At 48.0% G+C, this 19628-nt stretch overlaps 1 protein-coding gene across 21 annotated transcripts in view; it reads left to right on the top strand.

Annotated features, from left to right (window-relative positions):
* LOC140201677 (uncharacterized) overlaps nt 1-19628 on the top strand; it is a 314354-nt gene that overhangs the window by 14654 nt on the left and 280072 nt on the right. For 4 of the 21 annotated variants that reach the window (XR_011886937.1, XM_072266178.1, XM_072266179.1 and 1 more), the window contains exons 2-7: nt 1505-1553; nt 3557-3592; nt 14243-14272; nt 16767-16796; nt 18062-18082; nt 19378-19407. Coding sequence is in view for 20 of the 21 variants with exons in the window: in XM_072266178.1 (XP_072122279.1) it covers nt 1505-1553; nt 3557-3592; nt 14243-14272; nt 16767-16796; nt 18062-18082; nt 19378-19407 (196 nt within the window). In the remaining variant the exon portion in view is untranslated. Of the gene's footprint in view, nt 1-1504; nt 1554-3556; nt 3593-14242; nt 14273-15168; nt 15204-16766; nt 16797-18061; nt 18083-19377; nt 19408-19628 lie in introns of those variants that run through there. The other 17 variants (XM_072266183.1, XM_072266186.1, XM_072266190.1 and 14 more) reach the window with 11 other exon arrangements.

Here is a 19628-nt window from a genome sequence, read left to right on the forward strand (position 1 = left end):
CACCACTGTTTTTATTTCCTAGTTTTTTACTTTTGGGGAATGTTGGATTTTAAAGGGGGAGAAGTGTTGTAATGTGAGCATTATTAAAAGTAAGTTAATACTAATTAGGATAATGCGGAGGGTGGGGGGTTCTACTTCCGTTCTTTTTACTTCCGGTGGGCTTTTGTATATAGTGTTCCTGCCATGCCGTACGGGTTGTGAAAGCCTCTGTATATCCATAACAGTTTTGACATTCGAGATAAAGTTGTTTCTTTGGGCATGAAGTTGTCGAGTGTGCCTTTTTCAAAGTAGAAGTTACCACAGGGACTGATTCAGGCCTGTGGAGAGAATGTGGGACAGTGGGATTAGTTTGAAGACTGATACAGGCCTGTGGGGAGAGAGTGGGATGGTGGGATTAGTTTGAAGACTGATACAGGCCTGTGGAGACAGTGCGGGACAGTAGGATTAGTTTGGGGACTGATACAGGCCTGTGGGGAGAGAGCAGGGTTGGACTGACACAGTGCAGTGGGGTTAGTTTGGAACTGATGCGGGGCTGTGGGGAGCAAGTGGGACAGTGGGATTAGTTTGAAGACTAATAAAGGCCTGTGGGGGGAGAGTGGTACAGTGGGATTAGTTTGAAGACTGATACAGGCCTGTGGGGAGGATGTGGGGAAGTGGGATTAGTTTGGGGACTGATACAGGCCTATGGAGAGAGTGTGGGACAGTGGGATTAGTTTGGGGACTGATACAGTCTCAACCTCATGGCAGTCTGTGTCAATGAATTTGTTCATTTTGCAAGAGATCAGATTCACAAGTGTTTTGTCAGGCAGTTGACTTCTGAATTCTGTCTTAATGTGATGCACCATGCTGAGTGCCCTTTCTGCATCACAGTTAGAATTTGGCAGCCCCATGGGCAATAGAAAAGTCATTGTTGCAAATAGTGTAGTGGGAAACACTGTCATTATTTTTGACCCCCTGTTAGGCAAGGGTACACTTTAGTGTAGTCTGGAGGGAAGTACGTTTTATATTTTCTTTTTTTGGAAACACTCTGCTATGCTGCTGCAGGACACTAAACTGAACTGATGGAGAATGAATGAGAGAGAGAGAGAGGTGGACTGTAAAGCCCGCCCACAGAGAAAACTGATAGGTCTACTTAGCACAAAGAGAGACCAATCAGGAATCAGGATTCCCCTCCCCCCTCTCTCTCTCACTCACACACACACACACACACACACACACACACACACACACACACACACATAATTTGCGGGCACCATCGAGCCGCTATCAATATACGGGAGACTCCCAGAACTTCCGGGAGAGGTGGGATGTCTGGGATTAATTTGAGGACTGATACAGGCCTGTGGTGAGAGGATGGGTCAGTGGGTTAGTTTGGTGACTGTGGGGAGGGATGGAGTTGATGGGACATCTGCTTCAGGAGGATGGGTAGAATAGACTCTGGCTGTGCTCTGGGATGCGGACATCACAGAATCCTCCATTATCCTCTCTGTTGTTTTATCGGCAGGGCTCACTGACACTTATCCTGCTCCTCGGACTCCGAGCAGTCAGCGCAGGTAAACACCTCACCACCCCTCCCCAATCATTCCCTCCTCACCAGCCCTCCCAGGTCATTCCCTCCTCACCAGCCCTCCCCGATCATTCCCTCCTCACCACCCCTCCCCGATCATTCCCCCTTCACCACCCCTCCCAGATCATTCCCCCTTCACCACCCCTCCCAGATCATTCCCTCCTCACCAGCCCTCCCCGATCATTCCCCCTTCACCACCCCTCCCAGATCATCCCCCTTCACCACCCCTCCCAGATTTCCCTCCTCACCAGCCCTCCCTGATCATTCCCTCGTCACCAGCCCTCCCCGATCATTCCTCCTTCACCACCCCTCCCAGATCGTTCCCTCCTCACCACCCCTCCCAGATCATTCCCTCCTCACCACCCCTCCCAGATCATTCCCCCCTCACCACCTCTCCCACAGCACTCCCCCCTCACTGCCCCTCCCGGATCATTCCCTCCTCACCCTCTCCCACAGCGTTCCCTCCTCAACCCCTCCTCACCCTCCAGCCTTTCCTCACCCTGACACCTATGCCCCTCCCCTGATCCCTCTGTCCCTCCCCTGACCCCTACACCCAACCCTTGACTCCTCCACACTTCCCTGTCGCATACAACATCCCCCAATCTCTACACTCCCGACCCCTTCACCCCTCTCCGATACCTATATACATCTCCACCCCTAAGTCCTTGCCCTGACCCCTACACCCTCCCCTGTCACATACAACATCCCCCAAACTCTACACCCCTGACCCCTTCACCCCTCTCCGATGCCTACATACATCTCCACACCTAAATCCTTGCCCTGACCCCTACACCCTCCCCTGTCACATACAACATTCCCCAATCTCTGCACCCCCGACTCCTTCACCCCTCCCTGATACCTACATATGTCTCCACCTCTAAATCCTTGCCCTGATCCCTCCACCCTCCCCTGATCCTACACCCCTCCATGAACCCTACTTTCCTTCCCTGTTGCCTGCACACCCCCTGACCCCTGTACCCTCCCCTAACCCCATCCATGAACCCCACATTCTTTCTTTGATGCCTACACCTTCCCCTGACCCCTACATCCATCCCTGATGCCCACACCTCTCCCTGATCCCTACACCCCTCACCTGGCTCCAAACCCCTCCCTGACCACTACACCCCTCCCTGACCACTACACCCCTCACTGACCACTACACCCCTCCCTGACCCCTACACCCCTCACCTGACCCCTAAACCCCTCCCTGACCACTACACCCCTCACCTGACCACTACACCCCTCCCTGACCCCTACACCCCTCCCTGACCACTACACCCCTCCCTGACCTCTACACACCTCCCTGACCCCTACACCCCTCACCTGATCCCTACACCCCTCACCTGATCCCTACATCCCTCCCTGACCAGTACACCCCTCCCTGACCCCTATACCCCTCCCTGACCCCTACACCCCTCACCTGATCCCTACACCCCTCACCTGATCCCTACACCCCTCACCTGATCCCTACATCCCTCCCTGACCAGTACACCCCTCCCTGACCCCTATACCCCTCCCTGACCCCTACACCCCTCACCTGACCCCTATACCCCTCCCTGACCACTACACCCCTCCCTGACCCCTACACCCCTCACCTGATCCCTACACCCCTCACCTGATCCCTACATCCCTCCCTGACCAGTACACCCCTCCCTGACCCCTATACCCCTCCCTGACCCCTACACCCCTCACCTGATCCCTACACCCCTCACCTGATCCCTACATCCCTCCCTGACCAGTACACCCCTCCCTGACCCCTATACCCCTCCCTGACCACTACACCCGTCACCTGACCCCTATACCCCTCCCTGACCACTACACCCCTCAGCTGACCCCTACATCCTTCCCTGACCACTACACTTCCTTCTGACCATTCCCTCTCCTTTTGAGCCAGAACGCCTCTTCTCCAGTCTGTATACCCCTCAACATCTCACTTACACCCCTCACCCAATCTCTCTTTTCCTTCCTCTCTGGGCTACATTCCCATAGAATTCAGCCTGGATTGCTTCTACAAATGGGAGAGAGGTAGGTTCTGACATCCACCTAGGGGTAGTGTGGGGGTAACATAGTGGGAGGGAGAGGGAAGAGTGAGGGAAGGAGAGGGGATGGGGAGGAGAGGGATTGAGGGCAAATGGAGAAGGAGGGAAGGAGAGGGATGGACGGTGAGGGAGAGGGAGGGGAGGAGAGGGACGGAGGGATGGGGAGAGGGAGGGTGAAAAGGGATGGAGGGAGAGGTTGTGGTGGAGATGGATGGAGGGAGAGGGTAGGGGATGTGAGGGATGAGGGCAGGGAGGAGAGGGATGGAGGGAAAGGGGAGAGGATGGAGAGGAGAGGGATGGGAGAGGGAGGGGAGCAGATGGTAGGAGCGAGAATGACGGGAGGAGAGCGATGGAGGAAGAGTGGAGAAGAGGGAGGGGAGGAGGATTGGAAGGCGAGGGGAGTACAAGGGGAGAGGAAGCAAGGTGATGGATGCAGAGAGAAGGGAGTGGAAGAGGAGGAGAGGGATGGAGTGATAAGGGAGGGAGGGGACAGGGAAGTGTGGAGAGGGTTGGAGGGGAAAGGATAGGGAGGAGAGAAGAGTGATGGAGGGAGATGGGAGTGGGAGGGGATAGGGATGGAGAGGGGAGAGGGTGCGGAGGAGAGGGATGGTTGGAGAGGGGAGAGGAAGGGGTGGAGTGGAACAGAGGGAGAGGGGAGAGACAGGGGCTCTGAGGTAGAGCTGAGGAAGTACACGCAATGGTCATTTCATTAGATACAGCAGGGAGTGGTCTCGTGCTGCTGTAGCCCATCAATGTGTTGCATGTTCAGAGATGCTCTTCTGCACACCATTGCTGTAACGTGGTGAGAGGGAGAGGGGAGAGGGGCTGTAACATGTGGTTATTTGAGTTACTGTCACCTTCCAGTCAGTTTGAATCAGTCTGTCTATGTATGAGTGTGTTGTTGAGTGTGAGTGTGTATAACCCTGTGTGTGAATGTGTGTGTCTGTGCGTGAGTGCAACTTTGTATCTGTGTCTGAGTGTGACTTTGTGTGTATCTGGGTATGGGTATCACTGTGTGCCTGGGTGTGTCTGCGTGTGAGTGTGTGAGCACCTGTCTGTAAGTGAGATTGTCTGGGTGTCAGTATGTGTGTGTTTGTCTATGAGGGTGTATGAGTATGTGTGTCTGGATGTGAGTGTGTGAGTGTGTTTGTGTGTACCTGCAGAGTATGTCTGCGTGTGAGTGTGATGCATGTGTATGCCTGTATGTGACTGTGTGAGTGTGTGTCCGCCTGTGTGTGAGTGTGTGTTCCTGTGTGTGACTGTGTGATTGCATGTGCATCAGTCTGTGTGTCCGTTTGTGAGTTAATGTGTCTCTGTGTGTAGGTATCAGTGTGAGTGTGTGAGAGTATGTGTGTCAATGTGTATTTGCGTGACTGTGTGTCTGTTTCTGAGTGTGTATGTATATGTGCGTGCATGTGTGAGTGAGCGAGTGTCTGCTCGTGTCAGTGTGTGTGTGTGTGACTGTGTGTGTATCTAAATGTGAGTTTGTGTGTCTGTGTCTGTGTGTGAGTGTGCAAGTGGGTGCATCAGTGAGCGTGGTAGTGAGAGTGTGTGTATGTGATTACATGTAAGTCTGTTGTGACAGTGAGTGTGTGTGTGTCTTTGTTTATCTACCCATGTGTGAGTGTGTGATGGTGCGTTTGTGTGTGAATGTGCAAATGTGTCTCTGTGTGAGTGTGTGAAAGTTGGTCTCTGTGCCCCTGGAATCTGTCTGTGAGTGTGAGTGTGTCTGTGTGAATGTCTGTGCATGCCTGTGCGTGAGTATGTGTTTGTCTGTATGCGTTTGTGTGTGCCTCCGGATATGTGTGTGTCTTTGTGTGAGGGTGTGTGACAGTAAGTGAATGTTTGTGTGTCTGTGTGTGAGAGTGAGTGACTGTGTGTCTGTGTGTTTGAGTTTGTGTGTGAATGTCTGTGTGTGCGTTGTGTGGCAGTGTGTATCTACGTGTGTGAGTGCAGGTGTGTCTGTGTGAGAGTGTCTATGAATCAGTGTGAGTGTATCCATGTGTGAATGTGTGTGCATGCTTGTGTGTAAGTGTGTTTGTCTGTTTGTGTGTGTCATGCTTTGTGAGTGTGTGTTAGAGTGTTTGTGTGTCTGTGTGTGAGTGTTTGTGTCTAAATGTCCATCTGTGTTTGCATAGTGAGTGTGTGTGAGTTTGTATGTGAGTGTGTCTGTGGAGTGTGCCTGGGTGTGTGTCTGTATGTGATGTATGTGTGTGAGTGTGTGTGTCAATATCTGGGTGTCAGTTTGTGTGTGTCTGCCAGTGAGTGTGTGTGAGTTTTCCTATGTGTGTGTGCGTGTGTGTGTGTGTGTGTGTGTGTCTATGACTGGAGTCTATGTGTGAGTGTGTGGATATCTGTGGGTGAAAGCATGTGCACATCTTTGTGTGAGTGTGTATGTGTCTGTGTGTTAGTGTTTATGAGAGTGTGTGGGAGCTTCAGTGTATGTGTGAGTGTGTCTGTGTGTGTATCAGTGGGTGAGTGTGTGCAAGTGCGGGTGTGTCTCTGTGTGAGTGTGAGTGTTTGTCTGTGTGTGAGGGGTTGTAAGTGTGAGTGTGAGTGCTTGTCTGTGTGTGCGTGTGTGTTAGTTTATATATAAGTGAGTCTGTGTGTGTCTAAGAAGTGTGTCTGTGGAGTGTTTCTATGTGTGCGTGTCTATATGAGATGCCTGTGTGCGCATATGTGTGAGTGTGTGTCTATGACTGACTGTTAGAAACATAGAAACATAGAAAATAGGTGCAGGAGTAGACCATTCGGCCCCTCGAGCCTGCACTGCCATTCAGTACGATCATGGCTGATCATCCAACTCAGAACCCTTTACCTACCTTCTCTTCATACCCCCTGATCCCTTTAGCCACAAGGGCCATATCTAACTCCCTCTTAAATATAGCCAATGAACTGGCCTCAACTGTTTCCTGTGGCAGAGAATTCCACAGATTCACCACTCGCTGTATGAAGAAGTTTTTCCTCATCTCAGTCCTAAAAGGCTTCCCCTTTATCCTTAAACTGCGACCCCTCATTCTGGACTTCCCCAACATCGGGAACAATCTTCCTGCATCTAGCTTGTCCAATCCCTTTAGAATTTTATACGTTTCAATCAGATCCCCCTTCAATCTTCTAAATTCCAGAGAGTATAAGCCTAGCCGGTCCAGTCTTTCATCATATGAAAGTCCTGCCATTCCAGGAATCAATTTGGTGAACCTTCTTTGTACTCCCTCTATGGCAAGAATGTCTTTCCTCAGATTAGGGGACCAAAACTGCATACAATACTCCAGGTGCGGTCTCACCAAGGCCTTGTACAACTGCAGTAGTACCTCCCTGCTCCTGTACTCGAATCCTCTTGCTATGAATGCCAGCATACCATTCGCCTTTTTCACCGCCTGCTGTACCTGCATGCCCACTTTCAATGACTGGTGTATAATGACACCCAGGTCTCGTTGCACCTCCCCTTTTCCTAATCGGCCACCATTCAGATAATAATCTGTTTTCCTGTTCTTGCCACCAAAGTGGATAACCTCACATTTATCCGCATTAAATTGCATCTGCCATGAATTTGCCCACTCACCTAACCTATCCAAGTCACCCTGCATCTTCTTAGCATCCTCCTCACAGCTAACACTGCCGCCCAGCTTTGTGTCATTCGTAAACTTGGAGAAGCTGTGCTTAACCATCTAAGTCATTAATATATATTGTAAACAACTGGGGTCCCAGCACTGAGCCTTGTGGTACCCCACTAGTCACTGCCTGCCATTCTGAAAAGGTCCCGTTTATTCCCACTCTTTGCTTCCTGTCTGCCAACCAATTCCCTATCCACATCAATACCATACCCCCAGTACCGTGTGCTTTAAGTTTGCACACTAATCTCCTGTGTGGGACCTTGTCAAAAGCCTTTTGAAAATCCAAATATACCACATCCACTGGTTCTCTCCTATCCACTCTACTAGTTACATCCGCAAAAAATTCTATGAGATTCGTCAGACATGATTTTCCTTTCACAAATCCATGCTGACTTCATCCGATGATTTCACCACTTTCCAAATGTACTGTTATCACATCTTTGATAACTGACTCTAGCATTTTCCCCACCACCGATGTCAGGCTTACTGGTCTATAATTCCCCGGTTTCTCTCTCCCTCCTTTTTTAAAAAGTGGGGTTACATTAGCCACCCTCCAATCCTCAGGAACTAATCCAGAATCCAGAAGAGTTTTGAAAAATTATCACTAATGCATCCACTATTTCTTGGGCTACTTCCTTAAACACTCTGGGATGCAGACCATCTGGCCCTGGGGATTATCTGCCTTCAATCCCTTCAATTTACCTAACACCACTTCCCTACTAACATGTATTTCCCTCAGTTCCTCCATCTCACTCAACCCTCGGTCCCCTACTATTTCCGGAAGATTTTTTATGTCCTTCTTAATGAAGACAGAACCAAAGTAGTTATTCAATTGGTCTACGATGTCCTTGTTCCCCATGATCAATTCATCTGTTTCTGACTGTAAGGGACCTACATTTGTCTTAACCAATCTTTTTCTTTTCACATATCGATAAAAGCTTTTACAGTCAGTTTTTATGTTCCCTGCCAGTTTTCTCTCATAATCTTTTTTCCCTTTCCTAATTAAGCCCTTTGTCCTCCTCTGCTGGACTCTGAATTTCTCCCAGTCCTCAGGTGTGCTGCTTTTTCTGGCTAATTTGTATGCTTCTTCTTTGGAATTGATACTATCCCTAATTTCCCTTGTCAGCCACGGGTGCACTACCTTCCTTGGTTTATTCTTTTGCCAAACTGGGATGAACAATTGTTGTAGTTCATCCATGCGATCTTTAAATGCTTGCCATTGCATATCCACCGTCAACCCTTTAAGTATCATTTGCCAGTTTATCTTAGCTAATTCACGTCTCATACCTTCAAAGTTACCCTTCTTTAAGTTCAGAACCTTTGTTACTGAATTAACTATATCACTCTCCATCTTAATAAAGAATTCCACCATATTATGGTCACTCTTACCCAAGGGGCCTCGTACGACAAGATTGCTAACTAACCCTTCCTCATTGCTCAATACCCAGTCCAGAATGGCCTGTTCTCTAGTTGGTTCCTCGACATGTTGGTTCAGAAAACTGTCCTGCATACATTCCAAGAAATCCTCTTCCTCAGCACCCTTACCAATTTGGTTCACCCAACCTATATGTAGATTGAAGTCACCCATTATAACTGCTGTTCCTTTATTGCACGCATTTCTAATTTCCTGTTTAATGCCATCCCCAACCTCACTACTACTGTTAGGTGGCCTGTACACAACTCCCACCAGCATTTTCTGCCCCTTAGTGTTATGCAACTCTACCCATATCGATCCCACATCCTCCCGGTTAATCTCCTTCCTTTCTATTGCGTTAATCTCCTCTCTAACCAGCAATGCTACCCCACCTCCTTTTCTTTCATGTCTATCCCTCCTGAATATTGAATATCCTTGTATGTCGAGCTCCCATCCTTGGTCACTCTGGAGCTATGTCTCTGTGATCCCAACTATATCATATTCATTAATAACTATCCGCACATTCAATTCATCCACCTTGTTATGAATGCTCCTTGCGTTGATTCACAAAGCCTTCGGGCTTGCTTTTACAACACTCTTAGCCCTTATATAATTATGTTGAAAAGTGGCCCTTTTTGATTTTTGCCCTGGATTTGCCAGCCTGCCACTTTTACTTTTCACCTTACTACTTTTTGCTTCTACCCTCATTTTACACCCCTCTGTCTCTCTGCACTTGTTCCCATCCCCCTGCCACATTAGTTTAAATCCTCCTGAACAACAGTAGCAAACGCTCCCCCTAGGACATTGGTTCCAGTCCAGCCCAGGTGCAGACCGTCCTGTTTGTACCGGTCCCACCTCCTCCAGAACTGGTTCCAATGCCCCAGAAGTTTGATTCCCTCCCCCTTGCACCATTTTTCAAGCCACGTATTCATCTGAAATATCCTCCTATTTCTACTCTGACAAGCACATGGCATTGGTAGTAATCCAGAGATTATTACCTTTGTGGTCCTACTATGTAGTAGTTTGTGGGCATCTGCCTGTGACTGTGTGTGAGTTTTTTGTGTGTATCTGTGTGTTTGTCTCTGGGGTTGTCATGGTCCGGTTCGCGAAATTTGCATTCCGGTTCATGGTCCGGTCCGTGGATTCAGGACTCTGGGTCTTCCAGCTGACCCTTGTTTGAGTTAATCATAGGCACCTGATTCCCATCTTTGGGTCTGCAATATAAGTAGCCTTGGGATTGAGCGTGGGCTGCTGGTTTGTCTTGTCAGTCCCCCTTAAGGCAACCTGCTGATGGAAGGCTAGTGAAACCATTTGTGATCTCTAGACCTGGTTGGAGGACCACTGCTTCATGGAGCCTTGTTGCCACTTGTAGGAGTAGTCTTTGTGATATGGATTTGGCTGTTTCTCGGGCCAGCTGAGTGTCTGCCAGCCACTCCATGCTAGGTAGGGTTCCGGCTGTTTCCGTAGCCAGCTGAGGTTGCTGGCTGAACTGAGACTTGGAGCTACCCTGAAGCAGAGATGGAACTGTCTGTCGTTCTTTGGTGTTTGTCTCTTCTTGTCCTTGCCTCTATGGGGTAAGTCAGGCTGTTCTGCTGTTGCCCCACAGGGAGTCAAGTCTTGTCTTGTCTTTGCCTCTGTTGGGTAAGTCTGGCTGTCCTGCCGTTACCCAACAGGTGGACCTGTCCCACTTTGGTGTGGAGAGGTTGAGTCCTGGCTTGTCCAGTATAAGTCCTGACTCTATGTCTATGTACTGTCCTGTCTCATGTTGGTGTTGTGGTAACGATGAGTCCCGGCTTTTTGAAAGACAAGTCCTGGCTCCATGTTGATGTTCAGTCCCTAATCGGTCTCTCAGCTCCAGCCTCTGAGTTATCAGCCTCTGCATTTCAAGACGAAGATCCCCCAGCCAAGCTCCAAGAACCCAAGCCTTGACGATCCCCCAGCCAAGCTCCAAGAACCCAAGCCTTGAGGATCCTGCAGCCAAGCCTCAAGACCAAAGACCCCAGCCTCAAGCCATGTCATGTCCTTGCCTGGTTCTGGGGTCCGAGCCCAAGGCAAAACCCAGGTTCTGGGTCCTTGTCCAGTCTCGGGCTCGGAGTCCAAGCCTTGTCTTGTCTCCAAGCTAAGGCCTCTAGACCCCAGCCACGTCCTGTCCTGAAGCCATGTCATGTCCTTGTCCAGTCTCGGGCTTGGAGTCGAAGCCTTGCCTCTTAGTCCATGGTTCCTAGTCCTGGTCCCGCTTTCCCTAGCCCAAGTCTGGGTTCTTGTCCCTGCTGCTGGGCTGAATCCTGTCACGTCCCTACTCTAGTCAAGTCCTGTTCCTTGTACTTCAGTGTCTGTGTCTCACATTTGGGTCTGTTCCCAGCACCTCATTGTGACAGGGTCTGTGTTTGAGTGTATGTATTTGTGTGTGAATGTGTGTGTGCACCTTTGTGTGACAGTGTGCATGTGTCAGTGGGTGCACGTGAGTGTGTGTATGTCTGTTGTGTCTGTAAGTGTGTGTGTTTACCTGTGTGTGTGTGTGTGTGTGTGTGTGAATTAGTCTGCCTCCCTCTCTGTCTGTGTGTGAGTGTGTCTGTGAGTGAGCATGTGATTGCATGTATTTATGTGTGTGTGCATCAGTGTGTGTGTCAGTTTGTGAGTGTATGTGTGTGTCAGTATGTCAATGTGTGTCTGTGTGACAGTGTGTGTCTGTGTTCATCTGTGTGTAAGGGGGTGTGTGAATATGTCTGTGCTCCTCAGTTTGTGTGTGTGTGTCTGTTTGAGTGTATGTGTCACTGTAGGGATCTATAGCAGGGGTGGCCAACCTTTTACATTCCATTCGTCAATTTTTTCACGCATGAGTTCAGGTGCAATTTTTTTCATACATGAGTTCTATATTAACATATTTTTACAAGAATTGAACAGGGGTACAAGAGTTGTATGGCGCATCGGAACTTGTGAGTGAAAAAATTGACGCATGAAATGTAAAAGGTTGGCTACTCCTTATCTGTAGAGTGTACATGTGTGTGATGCATGTGAGAGTTTGTGTGTGAGTGTCTGCCTGTGTGTGAGTGTGTGGCTGTCTATCTGTTGGGGTGTGTGTGTATCTGGTTGTCAGTATGTGTGTGTCTGTCTGTGAAGGTGTGTGAGTTTGTGTGTCTGTCTATGGGTGTGGGTCTGTGTGTCTGTGTGTGGCTGTGTCTTTTGTGTGAGTGTGTATGTCTGTGTGTGACCATATGTGTGTCAGTGTGTCAATGTGCGTCTGTGTGATTGTGCGTATATGTACATCTATCGGTTTGTGTGTACATGTGTCTGTGGAGTGTGTGTGAGTGTGCACATGACTGAGTGTGTGGGTGTGTGAGTCTGTGTCTGTGTGTGACTGTGTGTATCTGGGTATGAGTTTGTGTGTGTCAGTGTGTTTGCAAGAGTGAGTATGTGTGAGCATGTGTATGTGAGTATGTGTATGTGAGTATGTGTATGTCTATTGTGTCTGTGAGTGCGTGTCTGTGTTTATCTGTGTGTGAGTGTATGTGTCTGTGTGTGAGTGTATGTGTCTGTGTGTGAGTGTGTGTCAATGTGTGACTGTGTCTGTTGTGTCTGTGAGTTTGTGTGTTCTGTCTGTGTCTTAATGTGGGTGTACCTGTGAGTAAATACGTGTGTGTGTGTGTGTGTGTTTCTGTATGACAGTGTATGTGTGTGTGTGTCTATCTGGTGGTGTGTGAGTGTGTGTCTGAGAATGTTCGTGTGTCTGTGTGTGAGTTTGGGAGTATGTGTCTGTGTGGTGCATGTGCTTTAGTGTGTGTGGGGGGGTATCTGTGTAAATGTGTGTGCACCTGTGTATTTGTGTGTGTGAGTGTGTATGTGTGTGTGTGCATTTGTCAGTGTGAGTGTGTGAGTGTATGTGTGTTTTTGTGTGTGTGTGTGTCATTGTGTTTCTGTGTGTAAGTGTGTGTGTGTATGTCTGTGCATCAGTTTGTGAGTGTGTGTCAGTTTTAATATGTACACTTAATGTCAGAAATGTATACAATATACATCCTGAAATTCTTTTTCTTTACAAACATCCATGAAAACAGAAGTGTTCCAAAGAATGAATGGCTGTTAAATGTTACAATCCCCCCCAAGCCCACCCGCCAGCCACCCATTCCCACACACAAACAGCAGCAAGGCATCAACAGCAAACATATACACACACACACACACACACACACACACACACACACACAAGCTTCCCCCACCCCCACCGGCAAAAAAACATCGGCGTCCTCCAGCAAGCACTCAAGCATACGGCCAAGCATCCATAAAGACACACACTTGCAGTACCCCAAAGACTACTCGTTCACCTGGAAAGCTGACATACCACAGACTCTCTCTCTCTCTCTCTCCCTAATAAGGGAAAAGAGGTGTCTCCATTTCACAGCGAAAGGGGAGACATAACAACTCACTTATTTACAATGTTAAACGTTTGTTGCATCAGTTTTTTCTGAGTTCTGCGCCCAGAGATTCAGCCTGAAAGGCTCAGGTCTCTGGACACACAAACCTCGGCAGCTAATCTGCTGCTCCCGATGTTCCGTGTTCTCCCGCGATGCCTCAGTCAGATGCACCAGCCTAGAATCAGCCGGTATCCAGAGCCACGAAGATCTGGCACTCTCACCTTCCACGATATCCTTGGGATATCAAGCAGCCAGTCATGAGGCCCTGAGAGCGGGTCCCATTCCCGCAAAGACCCGAAGGCAGAGGTGTAACCCCAGGTCAGGGTCTTCAAAAGAACCTTGAAAAGGAAAAAAAGATATCAAAGATAGAAATAGAGCTGCTTCCGAAGATGCAAGCAGAGGAGTTGCTGTTTACGCCATCATCACTTCACTCTGTGTGTCAGTGTGCGTTGTGTGTGAGTGTGTGTGAGGGTGTGTATGAGTGTCTGTGTGCACGTTTCAGTTTATGTGTGTCTGTGTGAGAGTGTGTAAGTGTGTGTAGGTGAATGTGTGTTTGTGTCTGTGTGTCAGTGTGTGCATATGTGTGTCAGTATCTGTCTGTGTTTGAGTGTGTTTCTGTGTGAGTGTTTGTGTGTTTGTGTGTGAGTGTATGTGTATCAGTGTGTATGTGTGTCAGCATGTGTCTGTTTCAGTATATGCTTGTGTTTGTGTATCTGTTTGTGTGTGTTTTTGTATTTGTGTCGGTGTCTGTGTCTGCATGTTTGTGTGTGTGTATGTGTGTCTGTCAGTATGTATCAGTGTTCGTCCGTGTCTATGTAAGTATATGTTTTTGTATGTGTCTGTCAGTATGTGCGTGTCAGTGTCTGCATGTGTGTGTTTGCATGTGTGTGTCTAAGTATGTGTGTCCATGAATGTGCATGTGTGTGTGAGTATGTGTGTGTATTTTTGTGTCTGTCAGTATGTGTGTGTCAGTGTCTGCATGTGTTTGTATATGTGTCTGTCAGTATGTGTCAGTGTGTGTGTGTCAGTGTGTGTGTTTGTATCAGTGTGTGTGTGAGTATGTGTCAGTGTGTGTGTTTGTATCAGTGTGTGTGTGTGTGTGTGTATGTGTCACTGTGGGTGGGGGAGGGGTGTAAGGAGGGTGGATCCAGTAATGGAAAGATTATACTAATCTGCCCCCTCTTTGATTCCTCTCTCAGACATGGAAGCTTCTGGAACAGACATGGGAGGTGCATATTGGTGCCTGTGTGAATGTATGGTCACAAGATGGCCATTCGGCCCCTCTATCCTATCACACCACAGCCTATCTGGCCCAACCCTGTCCCAATTTGCTCCCTCCCTCAATCCCACACATGCCGACCTAACAAACATTCACCACACTCCCTCTCCTGTGATCTGTCTGCCACCTTCCAGGGCAGAGAATTCCTGGTATTCCCACCTTCTGTCAGAAGTCCCCACCCTCTCCCCCACCTCAGTGTTCAATGCCTTCCTCCCTCACACGATCCTGTGTCCGCTCGATTGAGACCCTCTCTCTGGGGAAACATCTCCAAATCTCCAGTATCCTGTCCCCTCAAGGTCTGAGATATCTCAGTAAGGTTGCCCTTGGATCCAAACGGACCAAACTTGGGGTACTGACACACCACCAGCCCCAGGAGTGAGTTCTATGAATATTTCCTGGACCATTCCCAATGCCAGTCCATTCCCACTCCAATACCTGGACTCAAACTGTGCCCAATACTGTGAGTGGGACCTCGCCAACCCCAGGGGTAAGTCTTGTATATCTCTCCTGGTCCATTCCCAATGCCAGTCCATTCCCACTCCAATACCTGGACCCAAGCTGTGCCCAATACTCTGGGTGGGACCCAGCCAATTACACACCTCCTGGTAAAACTGTGACAGTTCTCAGTGATCTGTCAGCTTCCTGCCTCCCTCTCCGATGGCATCCCAACTCAGTGCTTTGACTAACATGTTTCCTGCTTTTATTCCCACTGACTGTCTCTGGATGTGATTCCCCCTTCTTATCTCTGAGTTCCACCCATACAGTCTCACTGGACAATCTCCAGTGGGAGAGGACGCGGGTAATGGAAATATGTACTGATACCTCTTGTGTTCTGTCTTCTCTCAGAGCCAGAATTTATTGAAACAATCACACATAGTATGTATTGGTGTCTATGTGCCATTACTCATACTGTTTGTCCCTAAGCTTGGCCCTGGGAGAATATGATCAGATGGTGTGGAGGGCGCTTCAGTCTGTGTCTGACCCCAGGAGTGTGTGATGGGACAGTGTGGAGGGAGCTTCACACTGTGTCTGACCCCGGGAGTGTGTGATGGGACGGTGTGGAGGGAGCGTCTCTTTGTATGCGACCTGGGAATGTGTAATGGGATGGTGAAGTGGGAGCTTCACTTTCTGTTTGACCTCAAGGGTTTTAGATGGGACGGAGTGAAGGGAGCTTCATTCAGTGATAGGATGGTGTGATGGGATCTTCACTTTGCATCTGATGGGTGTGTAATGGGACGATGTGGACTGGAGGGACTTGACAGATGACTGGGATGTAGAATTTGTTGACTATGACACTTTGGGATCTTCCTATGCCAATCTCTACTTGTCTGTGTAAGTATGTGTTAGTCTTTGTGTGTGTGTGTATGTGTCAGTGTGTGCGTGTCAGTTTTTGTCTGTTTCAGCGTCTGTGTATCTGTGTGTGTGTTTCAGTGTTTGTCTCTGTATGTCAGTGTGTGTATTTGTTTCACTGTGTGCCAATGTGTCTGTCAGAGTGTGTGTGTGTGAGAGAGTCTGCGTGCCAGATGTATTTATCAGTGTATGTGTGCCATACACTGTGTGTTTGTGGGTGTGAATGTTTGCGTGTGTCCGTGGATGTGTATCTGTGTCTGCTTGTGTGTCTGTATATATGTTTGTGTGTGTGTGAATGTATGAGTGTATGCGTGGGTGTTTGTGTGAGTGTGTGTCAGCATGTGTGTGCATGCTTGTGTGTGTCTGAGTGTGACAATGTGTTTGTGTCTATGTGTGTATGTGTGTGTGTGTCCTTGTGTATGTTTAATCAGTGTATGCGTGTCAATGTGTACGGGTGTCAATGTCTGTGAGTGTTTGCATATTTGTGTATGTGTCAGTGTGTATTTATGGATGTATGTGTGTGTTTGAGTGTGTGTGAATCAGTATGTGTTTATGTCTGTCATTGTGTGTGCTTGTCTGTGTGTTTATGTGTGTCAGTGTTTGTGTATGACTGTCAGTGTATGTGTGTGTGTTCATATGTGTGTCAATTAGTGTGTGTATCTTTGTGTATCAGTATATGTGTGAATGTATGAGTGTCAATGTTTGTGAGTGGTGTGTTAGCATGTGTGTGTGTGTTTTGTGTGTGTATGAGTGTCAGTATGTGTGTTTTTCTATGTCTGTCAGTATGTGTTTTTGTGTGTGTCGGTATATGCCTTTGTGTGTGTGGTATCTGTGTCTGCAAGTATGTGTCAGTGTGTTTGTGTTTTTGTATCTGTGTCTGTCAGTATGTGTTGGGGTGTGTGTGTCTGTATGTGTTGGTGTGTGTGTGGTGTCTGTCTGTCAGTATGTGTCAGTGTGTGTGTGGTTGTATCTGTGTCTGTCAGTGTGTGTGTGTATCAGTGTGTGTTACTGTGGGTGGGGGAGGGGTGTAAAATAGGTGGCTCCAGTAATGGAAAAATTATACTAATCTGTCTCCTCTTCGTTTCCTCTCTCAGACATGGAAGCTTCTGGATCAGCCATGGAAGGTGCGTATTGGTGCCTGTGTGAATGTAAGGTTACAAGACTGCACAAGCTGGCCATTCGGCCCCTCTATCCTATCACACCACAGCCTATCTGGCCCAGCCCTGTCCCAATTTGTTATCTCCCTCAATCCCACATGCTGACCTAACAAGCATTCACCACACTCCCTCTCCAGTGATCTGTCTACCACCTTCCAGGGCAAAGAATTCCTGGTATTCCCACCTTCTATCAAAAGTCCCCACCCTCTCCCCCACCTCACTGTTCAATGCCTTCCTCCCTCATGCGATCATGTGTCTGTTCGATTGAGACCCTCCCTCTGGGGAAACATCTCCAAATCCACACTATCCTATCCCCTCATCTGCATCTGTTTGTGTGTGTCAGTGGATTTGTATCTGTTTCTGCTTATGTGTCTATGTATGTTTGTATGTGAGTATGTACGTGTCAGTGTATATGTGGGTGTTTGTGTGTCAGTGTGTGGTATGTTTGTGTATGTCAGTGTGTGTCTGAGAGTGTCAATGTGTGTTTGTGTGTCAGTGTGTTTGTGTCTATGTGTGCATTTGTGTGTGTCAATGTGTTTGTAACAGAGTTTGTGTCTCTGTGTGTGTCAGTGTCGGTCTGTGTCAATGTGTGTACCTATGTGTCAGTGTATCTGGGTGTCAGTGTGTGTTTGTGACATGTGAATGTGTATGTAGGTATCTGCAAGGCCAGTGTGTGTGTTTATCAGTGTATGTGTGTCAATGTGTGCGAGTGTTTCTGTGAGAGTGTCTCAGTATGTGTGTTGATGTCTGTGTGTTAATGTGTCCTTGTGTGTGTCAGTGTGTATTTATGGGTGTCTGTGTATATGTGTGTGTATCAGTATGTGTTTATGTCTGTCAATGTGTTTGTGTGCTTGTGTGTCAGTGTATGTGTGTGTTAGTGTACAACTGTCAGTGTAAGTGTGTCAGTGTTTGTGTATGACTGTCAGTGTATGTGTGTGTTAGTATGTGTGTCAATGAGTGTGTGTATCTTTGTGTATCAGTATATGTGTGAGTGTGTTAGTGTGTGTGTTTATGTGCCAGTGTGTCTATATGTGTGTGATTATGAGTGTCAGTGTGTGTTTTTCTATATCTGTCTGTCAGTGAGTGTGTGTGTGTGTGTTTGTGTCTGTGTCTGTCAGTGTGTGTGTCAGTGTGTCTCACTGTGGGTGGGGGAGGGGTGTAAGGTAGGTGGATCCAGTAATGGAAAGATTATACTAATCTGCCCCCTCTTCAATTCCTCTCTGACATGGAAGCTTCTGGATCAGCCATGGAAGGTGCGTATTGGTGTCTGTGTGAATGTAGGTCACAAGACTACACAAGCTGGCCATTCGGCCGCTCTATGCTATCACACCACTGCCTATCTGACCCAGCCCTGTCCCAGTTTGCTCTCTCACTGAATCCCACACATGCTGACCTAACAAGCATTCACCACACTCCCTCTCCAGTGATCTGTCTACCACCTTCCAGGGCAAAGAATTCCTGGTATTCCCACCTTCTATCAAAAGTCCCCACCCTCTCCCCCACCTCACTGTTCAATGCCTTCCTCCCTCATGCGATCATGTGTCTGTTCGATTGAGACCCTCCCTCTGGGGAAACATCTCCAAATCCACACTATCCTATCCCCTCATCTGCATCTGTTTGTGTGTGTCAGTGGATTTGTATCTGTTTCTGCTTATGTGTCTATGTATGTTTGTATGTGAGTATGTACGTGTCAGTGTATATGTGGGTGTTTGTGTGTCAGTGTGTGGTATGTTTGTGTATGTCAGTGTGTGTCTGAGAGTGTGTCAATGTGTGTTTGTGTGTCAGTGCGTTTGTGTCTATGTGTGCATTTGTGTGTGTCAATGTGTTTGTAACAGAGTTTGTGTCTCTGTGTGTCAGTGTCGGTCTGTGTCAATGTGTGTACCTATGTGTCAGTGTATCTGGGTGTCAGTGTGTGTTTGTGACATGTGAATGTGTATGTAGGTATCTGCAAGGCCAGTGTGTGTGTTTATCAGTGTATGTGTGTCAATGTGTGCGAGTGTTTCTGTGAGAGTGTCTCAGTATGTGTGTTGATGTCTGTGTGTTAATGTGTCCTTGTGTGTGTCAGTGTGTATTTATGGGTGTCTGTGTATATGTGTGTGTATCAGTATGTGTTTATGTCTGTCAATGTGTTTGTGTGCTTGTGTGTCAGTGTATGTGTGTGTTAGTGTACAACTGTCAGTGTAAGTGTGTCAGTGTTTGTGTATGATTGTCAGTGTATGTGTGTGTTAGTATGTGTGTCAATGAGTGTGTGTATCTTTGTGTATCAGTATATGTGTGAGTGTGTTAGTGTGTGTGTTTATGTGCCAGTGTGTCTATACGTGTGTGATTATGAGTGTCAGTGTGTGTTTTTCTATATCTGTCTGTCAGTGAGTGTGTGTGTGTGTGTGTGTTTGTGTCTGTGTCTGTCAGTGTGTTTGCGTGTGTTTATCTGTGTCTGTCAGTGTGTGTGTCAGTGTGCCTCACTGTGGGTGGGGGAGGGGTGTAAGGTAGGTGGATCCAGTAATGGAAAGATTATACTAATCTGCCCCCTCTTCAATTCCTCTCTCAGACATGGAAGCTTCTGGATCAGCCATGGAAGGTGAGTATTGGTGTCTGTGTGAATGTAGGTCACAAGACTACACAAGCTGGCCATTCGGCCGCTCTATGCTATCACACCACCGCCTATCTGACCCAGCCCTGTCCCAGTTTGCTCTCTCACTCAATCCCACACATGCTGACCTAACAAACATTCACCACACTCCCTCTACTGTGATCTCTCTGCCACCTTCCAGGGCAGAGAATTCCTGGTATTAACACCTT

This window comes from Mobula birostris, chromosome 8 (genome assembly GCF_030028105.1).
Source record: "Mobula birostris isolate sMobBir1 chromosome 8, sMobBir1.hap1, whole genome shotgun sequence".
Lineage (NCBI taxonomy): Eukaryota > Metazoa > Chordata > Chondrichthyes > Myliobatiformes > Myliobatidae > Mobula > Mobula birostris.